Source organism: Equus przewalskii, chromosome 22 (assembly GCF_037783145.1).
Source record: "Equus przewalskii isolate Varuska chromosome 22, EquPr2, whole genome shotgun sequence".
Taxonomy (NCBI): Eukaryota; Metazoa; Chordata; class Mammalia; order Perissodactyla; family Equidae; genus Equus; species Equus przewalskii.
In genome coordinates, this window is record NC_091852.1 from 2,502,622 (window position 1) to 2,519,435 (window position 16,814).

Below are 16,814 nucleotides of genomic sequence, written 5' to 3' on the forward strand. Positions count from 1 at the left end.
CAGCACTAACCCGAGCAAGGCTGTGCGTGCCCCCCGGAGCTGGAGGGGTGATCAGTTAGTGGTGGTACTCATCTATGACCTCTCGGCCTCCCAAACTTGGGTGTAACCGTCTGAGTCACAGACGAAGGCTTCCATTATCACTCAGTGGTGTCTTTTCTATAAAAACATAACACTTTACTAAACTAACAGAGCCCAGCAAGTCCTGAGGCCCAATTACCATAAGGAAAGGACTCTCCATCAGAACAAGATTTAAGCAGACACACTTGGTTGCAGCAAGCATATTTCTCACCAGGCTCTCTATATAAACAGTTCCTTCCATAGCTGACCCTGGTTCTTTCCGGACTGGAATTCCAAGATCACGGCAAGTTATATCAGATAGTAAGGAACATCTTAACATCTTGAGCTCTTGTGAACTTAGACAGGTGTGCTTGTGTAAATCCGGCTTTTCTCCCTCCAAACGCTCATCGTTAATTCTACGTCTTTCCAACAGATAACTCAGTTTTATCTTGAGCATTGGCTCTGCATTTGTCCACTGACTGGACCCGGAGCCAGTATTTCTGCCACTCCAGCTGTGACTGGCCCTCACAGGAAAGCCCCCTCACTCATAAAACACCTTTTGAGTTTTAACCATCTTGTAACTCAGTTCTTGTAGCTTCTGGTTCTCAAAGCACTGACGGAGATGTGGCAGGCCAGGAGTCATTTCCTATTATTAAGACAGCTGGATGGGAAATGCTACTTCTCCACTCTGGTGCCATGATGAAACCAAGCAAAATCACAGAAAGATCTCTTTCCTCTGCTTTTGTCTGTAGGTTCTGTGTGGTGCCTTTTGATTGAGCCATCAGTTTATTTAACTGAGGGTTTTCAACTGGTACTTGTTTGCACTGTACGGTGGATGCATCCAGTCTTTCTCTGTCTTTTTCTTTGAGAAAAGAAGACACAGACCCAGAGAAACAGCACGCAATGATCTTCCTCTGATGGCTCTTGGAATCCCAAAGCTGGATTGGACCTTGGAGATCCCTGGATGCCCTTCACCGATGAGGGTGAGGGGATGGCATTCACTGAGTGTTGTGTAGAGACTTGGCAGGACCCAGGTCCTCTGGTTGTCAGGCCCCACGATGTCACACTGTCACTAAAATGGGAGATCCCTCCTACCCTTAATCAAAACACGCAAAGGAAAACATCGCCCTCTGACCGCTCACATATTTGGCTGCCAGGGATTTTCTATAAGATTCCTCAGTCACAGTGTTAGCAGGACTTGTAAAGAGGCCCATGCCTCCCCATTCCCACCTCCAGGTCTGACTTTTGCTCTTAGAGGCTCCATACCATACCCTGCACCTTCCAAATTAAAACCATACTTGGCAATAAGCCTAAATTCTAAATATTTTACAGCAAATCTGTAGAAGAGTTTCTCCACAATGGTGTATTTGCTGTTTTGTGTCCTTTGCCAAAAGCTAAGAAAGCATCTTTCCAGCTTGACTCCAGGGCATCCATCTGCCCTGGCTTTGCCACCACAGCTGTTCCACTGGGCATTTGATGGAACACTCTGTGACCAGGATGGGGGTAGAACTCCGCATGAGCATCGCTGGTTCCCAAAATCCTCAGTGACTGTGGCCTGGTCCCCAACTTCAGAATTGGGAATAACTTTGACATGTCTATGGAGGGTTGAGTGATGGCCCTCCAAAAGACACGTGCATGTGCAAATCCCTGGAAGCGGTAAACGTGGCCTTATTTGGAAAAACGATCCCTACAGATATAATTAAATTAAGCATTTTGAGATGAGATCCTACTGAATTACTCAGGCAGGTCCTAAATCCAATGACAAGTGTCCTTATAGAGACACAGAGAAGGTGATGTGAAGATGGAGGTTAGATTGGAGTGATGTGGCCACAAGCTAAGGAAACCGAGGAATGCTGACTGCCACCAGCTGAAAGAGCCAAGCAAGGATTCTTCCCTAGAGGGCCCTGAAGTGGTACGGCCCTGCTGGCACCTTGATTCCCGACTTCTGGCCTTCAGAACAGGGGGAAAATGAAGGCCTGCTCCTTTAAGCTACTCAGTTTGAGAAAATTTGTTGCAGGAGCCCTGGGAAACTAATACAATGCCCTCCTGAAGCAGCGGTGGTTTTGCGTGTGTTTTCTGATCATGTAATTCAAGGTCCCTCATGCAACAGAGCCTAGAGAACATCTGTTCCTTCACAGGACTGTTCCCACCAAACGGGTGCCTGGATGCGCACAGGCCATTGACTACACAATTCTGAGGACTCGAAGGATTAAACTCAAAATGGCCTGCCTTTTTATTGAGATGCTACTTTTGGTTTCTCTGAGGTTCTGAGGTGCTGCTCCTAAGGTGCAGGTGCACGTGACGCCCACAAGCTGGGGTGGAGCAGAGCAGAAATGGTGGTGGGGCACGGAGGGCACACCTTTCTCTGTTGAGGGTCTTGGTGAGCTGCAGAGAAGGCAGTGCAGCAACAGCAACTAACTTTGAGACACCTTATGCTGGAGTCAGGTTGACCTGAAGTCAAGTCCTGCTTCTGCCACTTACCAGCTGTGTTGGTCTGGTGGAGACCAACTAAAAGCTCACCACACCATTTTCTCTTCCTGGACTCACAAGAAAACTACATTTCCCAGCCTCCTTTGCATGTAGGTAAGAGCCATGTGACTGAACTTTGGCCAATGGGATGCAGGTGTAAATGATGTCTACTACTTCTAGGTTGAAAATCCAATGCTTAATCCTTCATCCTCTCTCTTACCTTCCATGCAACCTTTGAAGCCTTTCACTTCAGTGACAGTATCACAACATGGCAGGACCTGGGTGCCTGGGCCATCACACTGTCCACATCAGATTGTGATGTGAAGGAGAAATAAACCTTTGTTGTACGAAGCTACTGGGATTTTGGGCTTATTTGTTACTGCAACATAACCTAGGCCATCCTAAGACTGAATTTGGGGAAGTTTTTTTAACCTCTCTGAACCTCAGTTTCTTCATTTGTATATTGTTAATTGTTACACCTATTGTTGTAGCCAAGGTCATTTTCACTATAAGTAACAGAAATCCATTCATTCTAGCTAAATCAGAAAGGGAATTTGTTGGAGAGAGTCAAGGGGATCTCACAAAACCTGGTACCCATTTGTACAAGACAGCTCACTGAAGGATGCATCCCTCATAGGTCCAGCATTATCACCCAATTCACTAATGTCTCAAGCTAAGTTCCCAGGACAGAAAATCTGATTGGCTCACCTTGTGTCAAGTGTCGACTTCTGGTCCAATCAGCTGCAGCCAGAGACCAGGGTCACATAGAACAAGCATGCCTTGAGTCTTCTTCTTATGGGAAGGATGCAATTTTCTCCAAAATGGGGATCATGAGTTGAGCAGATACCCCAAATATGTTTGCCAGGCTACACACAGGGATATTACATGAAAAAGCATGTATTGGGCTGGTTCCACATGTAAGGAGCTTGGAAGTCACCATTCCATCGTAGCAATAAGTAAAAAGCTGAACGGACTGAAAAATCAGCAAGTTTTCTTGGATCCATAACAGAGGGGAGGACACAGACATGATTGGAGACACCACTGAGTGACTACAGAGAGGCATGGCTTACCAGAGCAGAGACTCACAGGGGAAACCACCATGAAAACCAGCAGGGGTGGGAGAACCCAAACTATAATTGACAATTTGCTGGAGGCTCAGTGTGGACAAGTCTGAGAGTTAAAAACTACAGAGGACCCAGCCATAGGGGATCCCCCATAATATTGTGAGATTTACCTCCAAGAGCTCGAAGAGATTCTCATAGTAAATATCCAAGGAAAAGGAATCATTTAAAAACACACCAGAGCACTCAGCTCTTCTTAACAAGGCCTGCCCTCAGGGGAAGCTAGTTAACCAGGGCCTAACCCGCAGGAGTCTTATCAGAGTCTAACCAACTCGGGGAGGGGAAATACCCAACTCCAGCCAGCTCTAGCCATCTATAGGGGAAGAAAAAACCTGAGAAGCACTGGTGAAGCTCACAACCCAGAGGCACGGGCTCACTAACTGCTGAGATCCGATCATGGGACTACAGGACACTTGCCCTCCCCAACACCTCACCACCACATGACCCAAAGTCTATTTACAGCAGTTCCTTTTACCCAGTACATCATGTCCAGCTATTGAGAAAAAATTACAAGGCATACCAAAAGGCAAAAAACAAAATGAAGAGTCAGAACAAGCATCAGAACCAGACATGGCAGAGATGTTGGAATTACCAAACCAGGAATTTAAAACAACCATGATTAATATGCTAAGGGCTCTAATGGATAAAGTAGATGGCATGCAAGAACAAATGTGCAATGTATGCAGAGAGATGGAAATCCTAAAAAGAAATACTGGAGACTAAAAGACACTGTAACAGAAATAAAGAATGCTTTTGATGAGCTTATTAGTAGACTGGATGGCTGAAGAAAGAATCTCTGAGTGAGGGGATAGATCAATAGAATCCTTGAAAATTGAAAAGCAAAGAAAACAAAGACTGAAAAAAAAAGGAACCAAGGGAGAATATCCCAGGACTGTGGGATAACTATAGAAGGAGGGACATAGGTGTAAGGGGAATACCAGAAGGAGAAGACAGAAAGGAACAGAAGAAATATTTGAAACAATAATGACTGAGAATTTCCCCCAAATTAATGTCAGACACCAAACCACAAATCCAGGCAGTTCAGAGAAGACTAAGCAGGATAAATACCAAAAAAGCTACACCTAAAAACTACACCTACGAAAACACCTTCAAACTGTAGGAAACCAAAGATAAGAAAAATCCTGAAAGAAGCCAGAAGAAATAAGCGCCTTACCTATAGAGGAACCAAGATAAGATTACCTCTCACTTCTTCTCAGAAACCATGCAAACAAGAAGACAGCAAAATATTTAAAATGTTGAGGGAAAAAACTTACCAACCTAGAATTCTGTAATCTGTGAAGTTATCCCTTAAGAGCGAAGAAGAAATAAAGACTTTCTCAGACAAAGATTGAGGGAATTTGTCGCCAGTAGATCTGCCTTGCAAAAAATGTTGAAAGAAGTTCTTTGGAGAGAAGGAAAATAATATAGGTCAGAAACTTAGATCTGCAGAAAGAAAGGAAGAACACTGAAGAAGCCATTAGTGAAGGGAAAATGAAAACTTTTACTTTTCTTATTCTTAATGGATCTAACAGATAATAGTTTGTTCAAAATAGTGATAGCAATAATGTATTTGATTGTGTCTGCTTATGTATATATCTTATGTATATATGCCTATGTTTGCTTGTGTATAAGTGAAATAAAAGACAGCAATGACACAAGGGATAGGAGGAAAGAATTAGAATTATTTTATTATTCTAAGGTACTCGCACTACCCATAAATGGTATAGTGTTATCTGAAAGTGGACTTGGATTAGTTGTAAATTTATCTTGCAAACTGTAGGGCAACCACTAAAAAAATAAATGTAAGTGATATACTAAGACAAGAGAGAAAATGAAATCATATCAAATACTCAACTAAAACCATAAAATGCAGGAAAAAGGTGGAAGACAAAAATAGGAACAAAGAACAAGGGCGACTCATAAAAAACAGTTACAAATATAATAAATATTAATCCAACTATATCAATAATCACTTTGAATGTCAGTGGTCTAAATCTATCATTAAAAGACAGGTTATTAGAGTGAATTAAAAAACATGACCCAATATATGTTGTCCACAAGAAACCCGCTCTAAATATAAAGACACATATAGATTAAAAATAAATGAATGGAGAAAAATATACCATGCTCTCATTAATCCAAAGAAAGCAGGGATAGCTATATTAATTTCAGACAGAGCTGACTTCAAAGTAAGGAAAGTTATTAGGGATAAATAAGGGCATTACATTATATGAAAGTGTTCAATTCCCCAAGAAGACAGTACTCCTTAACATGTATGTGCCTAACAACAGAGAGTTAAACTACATGAGGCAAAACTGACAGAACTGCAAGGAGAAATTGATGAATTCACTATCGTGGTTGGAGACGTCAACACTCCTCTCTCAGAAATGGACAGATCAACAGGCAGAAAGTTAGTAAGGACACAGTTGAACTTAACACCACCATTAATCAATAAGATATAATTGACATCTATAGACTGCTTCATCAATAACAGAAAAATATACATTTTTCTCAAGCTCACATGGAACATTCACCAAGATAGACCACATTCTGGGCCATAAAACACACCTTAACAAATTTACAAGAGTAGAAATCACAAAATGTCTGCTGTTAGACCACAATGGAAATAAACTTGAAATCAATAATAGGAAGATAACTGGAAAATGCCAAATTACATGGAGATTCAACAACACACTTCTAAATAACATACAGATGAAAGAAGAAATCTCAAGAGAAATTTAAAAATATTTTGAGCTAATTAAAAATAACACAACTGATCAAAATTTGTGGGATGCAGTGAAGTAGTGCTGAAAGGGAAATTTATAGCATTGAATGCATATATTACAAACAAAGAAAGATCGAAAATCAATCACCTAAGTTTCCACTGTAGGAAACTAGGAAAAGAAGAGCAAATTAAACCCAAAGTAAGCAGAAGAAAAGAAATAATAAGAATCAGAGCAGAGATCAATGAAATTGAAACAGGAAATCAATAGAGAAAATCAACAAAACAAAAGGTGGTTCTTCAAAAAGATAATAAAATTGATAAGCCTCTTGCCAGGCTAACTAAGAAAAGAAAAGTGAGAATACAAATTGCCAGCATCAGAAATAAAAGTAGGGACATCACTACAAATCCCACGGACATTATAAGGATAATGAAGGAATACTATGAACAACTCTATGCCCACAAATTTGATAACCTAGATGAAATGGATCAATTCCTTGAAAGACACAACCTGTCAAAACTCATACAAGAAGAAACAGATAATATGACTAGGCCTATATCTATTAAAGAAATTAATAACCTTCCAAAGCAGAAAGTATAAAGCTAAGATAGGTTCTGATGAATTCCACCAAACATTTAAGGAAAAAATAATATCATCTTTTTGTGTTTTTTTGGTGAAGAAGATTCACCCTGAGCTAACATCTGGTGCCAATCTTCCTCTTTTTGCTGGAGGAAGATTCACCCTGAGCTAACATCTGTGCCAGTCTTCCTCTGCTTTGTATGTGGGATGTCTCCACAGCATGGCTGATGAGTGGAATAAGTTTGCAACCATGATTCGAACCCGTGAACCCCAGACCACTGAAGCAGAGTGTGCAGAACCAGTTGGCCATTGGGCCAGCCCCTCAAGTCTTTAAAATATTCTTCAGAGGATAGAAGCTGAGGAAATGCTTCCTAACTCAGTCAGTGAGGCTGGTATTATCCTAATACCAAACCTAGAAAAAGACATTACAAGAAAAGAAAACTACAGATCAATATCTCATGAACATAGATGTAAAAATCTTCAACAAAGTTTTAGCAAATCACATCCCCAAAAGTATATAAAAAATTATATACCACAAACAAGTGGGACTATCCAGGTATGCAAGGCTGGTTCAGTTTTTGAAAATCAATTAATGTAACCCATTACATCAACAGACTTCAAAAGAAAAATCAACAATCATATCAATAAATTCACAAAAAGCATTTGACAAAATCCATTCATGATACAAGCTCTCAGTAAACTAGAAATAGAGGGGAACCTTCTCAATGTGATAAAGACTATCTACAAAGAACCTACAGATAACATCATACATAATGGTGAGAAATTCAAAGCTTTCCTACTAAGATCAGGTAGAAGGCAAGGATGTCCCTTCTCACCACTCGTTTTCAAGGTCATACTGGAAGTTCTTGCTAATGCAATAAGGCGGGGAAGGGAAGTAAGAGGTATACAGAATGGGAAGGAAAATATAAAACTGTCTTTGTTCACAGATGACATGATCATCTATGTAGACAATCCAAAAGAAATAACAAAAAAACCCTCCTGAAACTAATAAGAGATTACAGCAAGGTTGCAGGATTCAAGGTTAGTATACAAAAGTCAATTGCTTTCCTATAGCCAACAATGAATAAGTGGAATTTGAAATTAAAAACACAATACCAACTACATTAGCACCCCCAAAAATGAAATACTTAGGTATAAATCTAACAAAATATGTATAAGATCTATGTGAGGAAACTACAAAACTCCAATGAATAAAATTAAAGAATAACTAACTCAGTAGAGAGTTATTGCATGTTCATGAATAGAAAGACTCAATATTGTCAAGATGTCAGTTCTTCCCAACTTTATCTACTGATTCAATGCAATCCCACTCAAAATCTCAGCAAGCTCTCTATGGATATTGACAAACTGATTCTAAAATTTGTATGGAGAAGCAATAGACCCTGAGTAGCCAACACAACATTGAAGGAGGAGAACAAAGTTGGAGGACTGATGCTACCCAACTTCAAGACTCACTATAAAGCTACAGTAATTAAGACAGTGTGGTATCGGCAAAAGAATAGACAAATAGATCAATGGAACAGAATTGAGAGCCCAGAAATAGAACCACGTGAATATAGTCACTGATCTTTGACACAGGAGCACAGGCAATGCAGTGGAGCAAAGCTGGTCTCTTGAAAAATGGAGCTGGGACAACTGGACATCTACTTGCAAAAAAATGAATTTAGACCTTACACCCTTCCCAAAAATTAATTCAAAATGGATCACAGGCCTAAATGTAAAATGCAAGACTTCTAGAAGATAACATGGGAGAAAACTTAGATGACCTTGTATGGTGATGCCTTTTTAGATACAAGACCAAAGACACAATCCATGAGAAAGAATTGATATGCTGACTTGATTAAAATTAAAAACTTCTGGTCTGGGAAAGACAATATCAAGAGAACACAAAGACAAGCCACAGACTGGGAGAAAATCTTTGCAGAAGACACATCTGATAAAGGACTGTTACCCCAAATATGCAAAGAACTCTTAAAGCTCTACAGTAGAAAACAGCCCGATGAATAAACGGGCCAAAGACCTCAACAGACACCTCACTGAAGAGGATATACAGATGGCAAATAAGCATATGACAAGATGCTCCAAATCATATGTCATCAAGGAAATGAAATCAAAACAATGAGATACCGCTATGCGCTTATTAGAATGATGAAAATCCAAAACACTATCACCACCAAATGCTAGCAAGGATGTGGAGCAATAGGAACTCTCTCCTTCATTGCTGCTAGGAATGCAAAGTGGTACACTCACTGTGGAAGACAGTTCCAGGTTTCTTACAAAACTAAACATACTTTCCATATGATCCAGCAATCACACTATTTGGTATTTCAGGAACTGAAAACTCACGTCCACACAACAACCTGCAGAAGGATGTTTATAGCAGCTTTATTCATGATCGCCAAAACTTGGAAGCAACTAAGACGTCCTTCCTTAGGGGACTGGGCAAATAAACTGTGGAGTATCTAGACAATGGGGTATTATTCAGTGCTAAAAGAAATGAGACATTGAGCCATGAAAGTACACAGAGAAACCTTAAATGCATATTACTCAGTGAAAGAAGCCCATCTGAAAAGGCTACATGCTGTATGATTCCAACCATATGACATTCTGGAAAAGGCAAAATATGGAGACAATAAAGAGATCAGTGGTTGCCAAGGGTAAGGCGGGGAGGGGAGAGATGAGTAGGCAGAGCACAGAGGATTTTTAGGGCAGTGAAAATATCCTGTGTGATACTATAACGATGGATATATGCCATTATACATTTGTCCCAGCCCATAGCATGTACAACACCAAGAGTGAGTCCTAATTGCAACTGTGGACTTGGGATGATGACTATGTCTTAATGTAGGTTCATCCTTGATTTAAAAAAATATACCATTCTGGTGAGTGATGTTAATAACAGGAGAGGCTACGCATGTGTGGGTGCATGGGGAAATGAGAAATCTCTATTCCTCCTCTCAATTTTCTTGTAAACTTAAACTGCTCTAAAAAACAGTCTTTAAAAAAATTAAAAGAAAACAGCATAGGATGATGAGAATATAAGTAAAAGGCACAACGGGTAGTACAGAATTAAAACACAGGTCTACCACACGCCAGTCCCACTTTAACTTTGTTTTTGCATTAGAAGAATGTACATAGCACTTTCCTATAGATTTTTTTCGTATTGAAAACTGGACTTGGTACAATTATGTTATAGGAAAGTGGGAATTGTATTCTTTAGTTTCCATCCTTGTTTTCTGTTATCCCACCAAGTTGCTGCGTAAGCATCAAGCTGGTTTCATTGGTGCACAAGACAAAGTGGATGTGCTCTGCGAGGACACGGGTGCCTACATGAAGCAGTTTACAATGGCATTCAGGGTTCTGTGCTCGGTATGTAGGCAGTATGGTAGTCCCATGTGGACAAATGTGCAGACATTTTTTTTAACATTTTTCTATAAGTGCATATTTTTTTGCATTTTTACCTGATAGCATTGTTTCTCATAATGAAACTTTTTCTGATTGAAAACTTTACAAAAGCACGTGTTGGCATTACATGAGAGAGTGTATGGAAAGAATCTGAGCAGGTTTGCTAACAAAGAATGGTCGCTCAGCTGATCCTCTAGAGTCACATTGCAGACCTTTGCCTTCAGGGGGAGGGCCCTGACACGTGAGCAGGATTGCCTCAACTGCTGGGAGGGTCTGCGTGTCCTGATCTCCTTAGACTCAGGTCTGTGAGCATCTCCCACGCAGCATGGCAGGGCATGGATAGCTCTGTGGGCACCGTTTATCCCTGGCACTGAAATACGTGTGAGCTGGGTGCTCCTCTCCCCTCCTCGGGGCTTTCACCACAGCGGCTCTATTAGTTTACACCGTGTTGTGTGCCCTGGAAGAACTCTGGCATTTGCTGAAAGGTCATCAGCTGCAATTTTAGACCATTGGGTAACTTGAACTTCTAACGTTTAAATGTAGCTGCAAAGGGGTGTGATGGCTGCACGCAGTGGTCAGCCGGGGCCGGCTGGCGGCAGAAACAGCAGACGCGCCCCGGATCCCCTTATGGACGAGTAGTTGATGGATTATAAATGACACCAGCCAATACGTCTCCCTCCTAATCCCCAAAGTATCCAGCCTTTTGCTCATTCTTAACCTCCACAGCATGCTGGGCACCAGTGCTTCTCCTGGGAGCTGTTTTGAAGCACTGGTTTGTTTGTTTGTTTCACTTCCAATCTGTTGTGAACTTTTATAAAACCTAATAAAAAGAATTACTGGAAAGGCCAATGAACACATGTAAAGATGCTCAAGGTCACTAATTATTAGGGAAACGCCAATCAAAGCCACAATGAGACACCATTTCCCCCATTAGGATGGCTATTATCAACAAAACAGAAAATAACAACTGTTGGCAGGGATGTGGAGACGTTAGAACCCTTGCGCACTGCTGGCGGGAAAGTGAAATGGTGCAGCCACTGTGGAAAAGGTGTAGAGGTTCCTCAAGAAATTAGAGTTCCCACATGACCCAGCAATTCTACTTCTGGGTATATACCCTAAAAAATGGAAAACAGGAACTTGAACAGATCTTTGTCCAACCACGTTCACGGCAGCATTATTCCAATAGCCAAAAGATAGAAGCAGGGGCCGGCCCTGTGGCCGAGAGGTTAAGTTTGCGCGCTCCGCTTCAGTGGCCCCAGGTTCAGATCCTGGGCGTGGACCTACACGCTGCTTATCGAGCCATGCTGAGGTGGCATCCCACACAGAAGAACTAGAATGACTTACAACTTGTATATACAACTACGTACTGGGGTCTTGGGGAGAAAAGAGAAAAAAGGAAAAAGAAAAAGAGGAAGATTGGCAACAGATGTTAGCTCAGGGTCAATCTTCCTCACCAAAAAGCATACCTAAAAATAAAAGGTAGGAGTAACCCAGGTGTCCGTTAAAGGATGAATGGATAAACAAAACGTGGTGTATCAGTACAACGGAATATTATTCAGCCTTAAAAATGAAGGAAATTTGGACACATGCTGCAACGTGGATAAACCTCAAAGACATTATGCTAAGTGCAATAAGCCAGTCATAGAAGGACAAGTATTGTATGATTCCACTCATATGAAGTACCTAGGACAGTCAAATTCGTAGAGACGGAAAGTGGCGCAGTGGCTTCCAGGGGCTGGGGACTATGTGGGAACAGAGAATCAGTGCTTAATGGGCACAAGATTTCGCTTTGGGAAGATGAAAAAGGTCTGGAGATGGATGATGGTGATGGTTGTAGGACAATGTGAATGTACTTAAAGCCGCTGAACTGTACCTTAAAAATGGTCAAAATGGTAAAAAAAAAAAAAAAAAAAATTACTGGGAAAATGAACTAAAAAACAAATAATTACAAAATATAGGCCCCAACTGATTTGTGTTAGATGGTAATTTCATTTCCATTTAAATTATTTTTTTTGTTAAACATAAATTACATTTTAATAAATATAATCAGAACAAACGCAACAGAAAAATTGCTATAGAAATTTCTAAATACTTTCAGTTTTTCTACTTCCCTTGTCATGGACCAGCACAGTTTGCAGACTGTCCATGATTCTCTTTGTATTTTGTTTTACAGTAAAATGACTTAAAAAATGTACCGTTCTATGAATTTTAACACATATAGATTCAAGTCTTCATCACCGTAATCAGCATATAGAACAGTTCCATCAGGCAAAATACTCCCTTTTCCGGCCCCCTCCCCACCCCTTACCCCTGGCAACTGGGGCCATTGTTCTCTGTCTCTGTAAGACTATGAGACTGGCTGCTTCTGCCCAGCACAATGCCTTTGAGTTTCATCTCCGTGCTACGTGTAACAATAGTTTGTTCCTTTTTACTGTTGAATAGTGTTCCACTTTATGGATCTACCACAGTTTGTTTATCCGTTCACCATTGAAGAGCATTTGGGTATTTGCAGTTTCTGACAATTACAAACAGAGCTTCTGTCAATATTTGTGAATGGGTTTTTGTGTGAATGTACGTATTCATTTCTCTAAGAAAGATGTGAGGTCCACTTTGAGTGGCACTGTTTTGTACCATCAGGTGGGAAAACCTTAATCAGATGACAATGTTAGACTTTAAAGGGAACCTGGACACCGGTCAACCAGGCCCTCCTTGGTCTGGCAGTCATTTACTGGCCCGGAACTCCTCATCTCCAGCCACTGCTCTTTCTATAATCACGTCCGACGAATCATGGTTGATCTGTCATGCAAAAGACAAAAACTTAGACGGGGCAGGATCAAAGAAAGTTCCATTCCACAGGCGTCGCAATTCCCAGAAGCTCTTGGAAAAGAAAAAGACAGTTTTCTGGTTTACATCCTGGTGATGTCAAAATTAAAACGTTCCAGCAGAGCTGCTCCTCTTCCAGAGCTGTATCTCCCAGAAGCCTTCGCACGAGCCCACGCACAGAGAAGGAAGCCTGTCACAGCGTGGTCCACCTGATTGTCCACCCTGGGATGCAGGCCGTCTCTCAGGGCCCACACAGATGTGTTTCCAATGCGTTTGGCTATGGCAGACACTTGAGATGGTTGATCCAACACCAGTGCCCAACTCTTGCAGCAAGAGATGACCATGTGATACAAAGCTGGCCAGTGCGCCATTGGTGCAAGTCTGCTGGAAGCAGGGAGTGGGGTGTTTCTGGGGAAATTTTTCTTTCCTAATAAAAAGGAACTGATGTGGTTGAGCTGCCTTTCTCCCCTCTTTGGGTCTTCAGCATGGACGAGATGTTCAGAGCTAAAATGACAAGCTTGGAGGCAAAAGCCAGCTGACCAAGGATTACCAAGAAGAGACAGAGTGGTTCCCAGCGGAACCTGTGAAGGGCTCAATGCATGCCAGCAGCCGCCTCCTAGAGAATTCATGAGAAAATGTGAGATAAATGAACTCCAAGATTTAAATCACTCTGAGTTTTCTATTACTAGCAGCTAGACACATTCTAATCGAAATAAGTCAAAGGAAAAAAATCAAATTACAGAGCAATGTGCACGTTCTACTATTTTGTAAAACGGAATTATATATGTATACATAACAGTTATATATACAAGAGAAATGGGATGTGCCAGGCACGCCTATCACCTTTCATCCTCACAACCACTCTGTGAGGTAGATGTTTCATTGTCATCTCCATTTACAAGGGGAAACTGAGGCTCCAGGAACTTTCCTAGGTGGTACAACTGGCAGATGACTAGCGTGGGACTCAGAGCCGGATCTGTTGGCCACTAGAGAAAGTGCTTGGACCACCCTATGCAGACCACCACCCCCCCGCCCCGCCCCAGCCTGATGGCACCTGTTACCAAAACAGCGCCCCCCCCCCCCCAGCTCTAGTGGTTATTTCTAGGGAGTGGGCTGGGGGATGGGCAGGTGGCGAGAACTTGCACTTTTTCTTTATACTCTTATGTAGTGTTTCCTATATGAAAGTGCAGATCTAGAGAAACTGATAAAATAACTCTGGTGCTAGGCTCTGTGCTAGCAACACAGCCTTTTTCTTCCAGATTTGGAGATCCATTCAGTCATGCATGCTTTTTGGGAATAAAAGCATCCTTTTCAAACTTATGTGAAAGAACTCTGGCTCAGAGGTCCCAGGATTGCCACTATTTTATGTAACCCTTACCCCAGATAAGACGTCTGCCAATCTGCCAGTTATATGACTACAGGGAGGTCGGGTTCTGCAGCAGACACATGCCAAGGATCCTGAGTCCTTAAAGAAGAGAGTTTTATGGATCATCTTTCAATAGCTAGATTTCTCATCTCCCACCTGTTAGTAAATGACTGCTTCTTAGGATCTTTAAAGAGAAAGGTTGATCAAGAGAAAGAAGGTCTGTGTTTCTGGGCTGCCCGTTTCTATTTACAGCTTGCTTGTGGCCTTGGCAGCCTTGAGAACCAGCCCTCGCTGGGGAGATTTCCTTGAGGGCTCGCCCAGTTATCTCAACCACGTGGGCTGGAGCACTTTTCCTTAAAGGTCCTGGCACGGCCAGCACAGACTTCTAAGCAGCTCTGATACGGAGGAGCCACAGCCCTCAGAGATCAACAAGGCTTTCTGCAGGGAGGAAAGAAGGATTTGAAAAATTCCCCGCCGCAATGACGGACAGAAGCCCCTTCGAAACGGACATGCTCACGCTGACCCGCTACGTTATGGAGAAGGGGCGTCAGGCCAAAGGGACCGGGGAGCTCACGCAGCTGCTCAACTCCATGCTGACCGCCATCAAAGCCATCTCCTCGGCCGTGCGCAAGGCCGGCCTGGCCCACCTGTGAGTCGGGGGCGCAGGGCCGGGCGCGCGGGCCTCCCCGACCCGCAGCCGCCCCCGGGGCGGGTGTGCGCAGCGCCGCAGGTGCGGGTGCCGGGGCGAGAAACCGCAGGGAAAGCTGTTTGCCTCTGTGCCCTGGAGGGAAGTTGTGTGTGTTACTGTCACGTGTGCTTTGATAAAGGGTACTTTGACATTTCGAGAAAGAAACAAAATACTCTGAGACACGCTATGGAGAATATATATATATATATAATTTTTCCAGTTGCCGTGTGTTTTAATAACAAGCCCAGTGGCTTGTGACCTTAAAACACACACTGAATTATCATGACTTGTATTTGCATTCTCCCTGGCACAAAGAAACCGCAAGGAGACTTGAAGCGTCTCTTTATGCCCTTTGCGGATATGAGCATCTTATAGGCGGAACCTGTGCCAATACGTTAGGAGCGGGGTCATTTACAAAACAGATGACTTCCCAGGGCCGGCCCAACCTCTCCTCTCTCTCCAGCCGAAGGAGTCTTCTGCCGGCCGCTTTTCAAAGTTTCTCTTCTGTGTCTTTCTTTGTCTTCCTCTCCACTTGGTGCGCACGGAGCTGGGAGGGGCTGGGCCGGGGGGAGGGGACGCAGAACACCCTTCCACTTTGTTCTCCTTGGTGCTTCATCCACGCACAGAATGACAGATTCATGCTACGGCTGCTGGTCGGCATGGCCAAGTGTGCAGCTTAAGTTTATGATAAAAAAAAAAAAAAAAAAGCAGTCTTTCTTTCGGCTTCCATTTCATTGTAGTAATTTCACTGGAGGTCTTCTTAGAGGTTGAAAGCACCTATTATTAATTATTATTATTATGGCACCCAAATGCACAAATAACAAAGTCCAAAATTTAAGATTTTTTCTTAGCAGGTTAGTGTTTTAACACAAAAAAATGTGATAGCATTATATCACAAGATGTCATTATCACAAGATAAGTATGGAATTTATTGATACAAGGTTTTGTGATGCAGTAATGGGATCCTAGTTAAAGATGCATTCTGACGGCTTTCCCCTTCCGTGTGTTGCTATAACCGTCTTATCACCTCATTTGGCAACAATGGCCAAGCTCTGCTTTTAAGGACCTTCATGAATGTGAGGTGCAGCCATTTGCTTCTGTCCTGCTCCTGCCAGGTGATGGGTCCTGCTGAGGGACACTACGTAGTGGCTTTGCCTCCCACTGTGTGTGGGCCCCGCGGTGCTTGGAGCGGGTTCCTGGGAGTCCCTGTTGCTTGCTGACATCACAGTATCGTCCACCCACCCTAATGGGCGCCTCCTCTGTGCGGGACGTCCCGCTAGGCAGCAGCGCTTGCGGTAGGGCTGTACCAATCAGCTGCAGAACGCTGCCTGACTTTGTGGCCGTTGAGCGTCCAGACGAAGTGGACTCAGAGATTGGATAATTAAGGGGCTCATCTGACTTGGCTTTTTCTACCATGTGATCATGGGCAATGATCTATTTTTGCTAGGACTTCATCTTCCCCATTTATGAAATGGAGAGGACACTAATAGCCCCTAACTCCTAGGGTTGTTGTAAGGCTTAGTAAGTCCACGTGATAATCATTTCCACAGTGCCAGACCCGT

At 42.6% G+C, this 16,814-nt stretch overlaps 1 protein-coding gene across 1 annotated transcript in view; it reads left to right on the plus strand.

The window, feature by feature from the left end:
• The first annotated feature begins 14,592 nt into the window (after nucleotides 1–14,592).
• Nucleotides 14,593–16,814, plus strand: part of LOC103550992 (fructose-1,6-bisphosphatase isozyme 2) — a 45,839-nt gene continuing 43,617 nt past the window's right edge. The window contains exon 1 of the mRNA XM_070590740.1: nucleotides 14,593–15,213. Within this exon, the coding sequence (XP_070446841.1) occupies nucleotides 15,044–15,213 (170 nt within the window). The 5' untranslated portion in view covers nucleotides 14,593–15,043. The remainder of the gene's footprint in view (nucleotides 15,214–16,814) is intronic.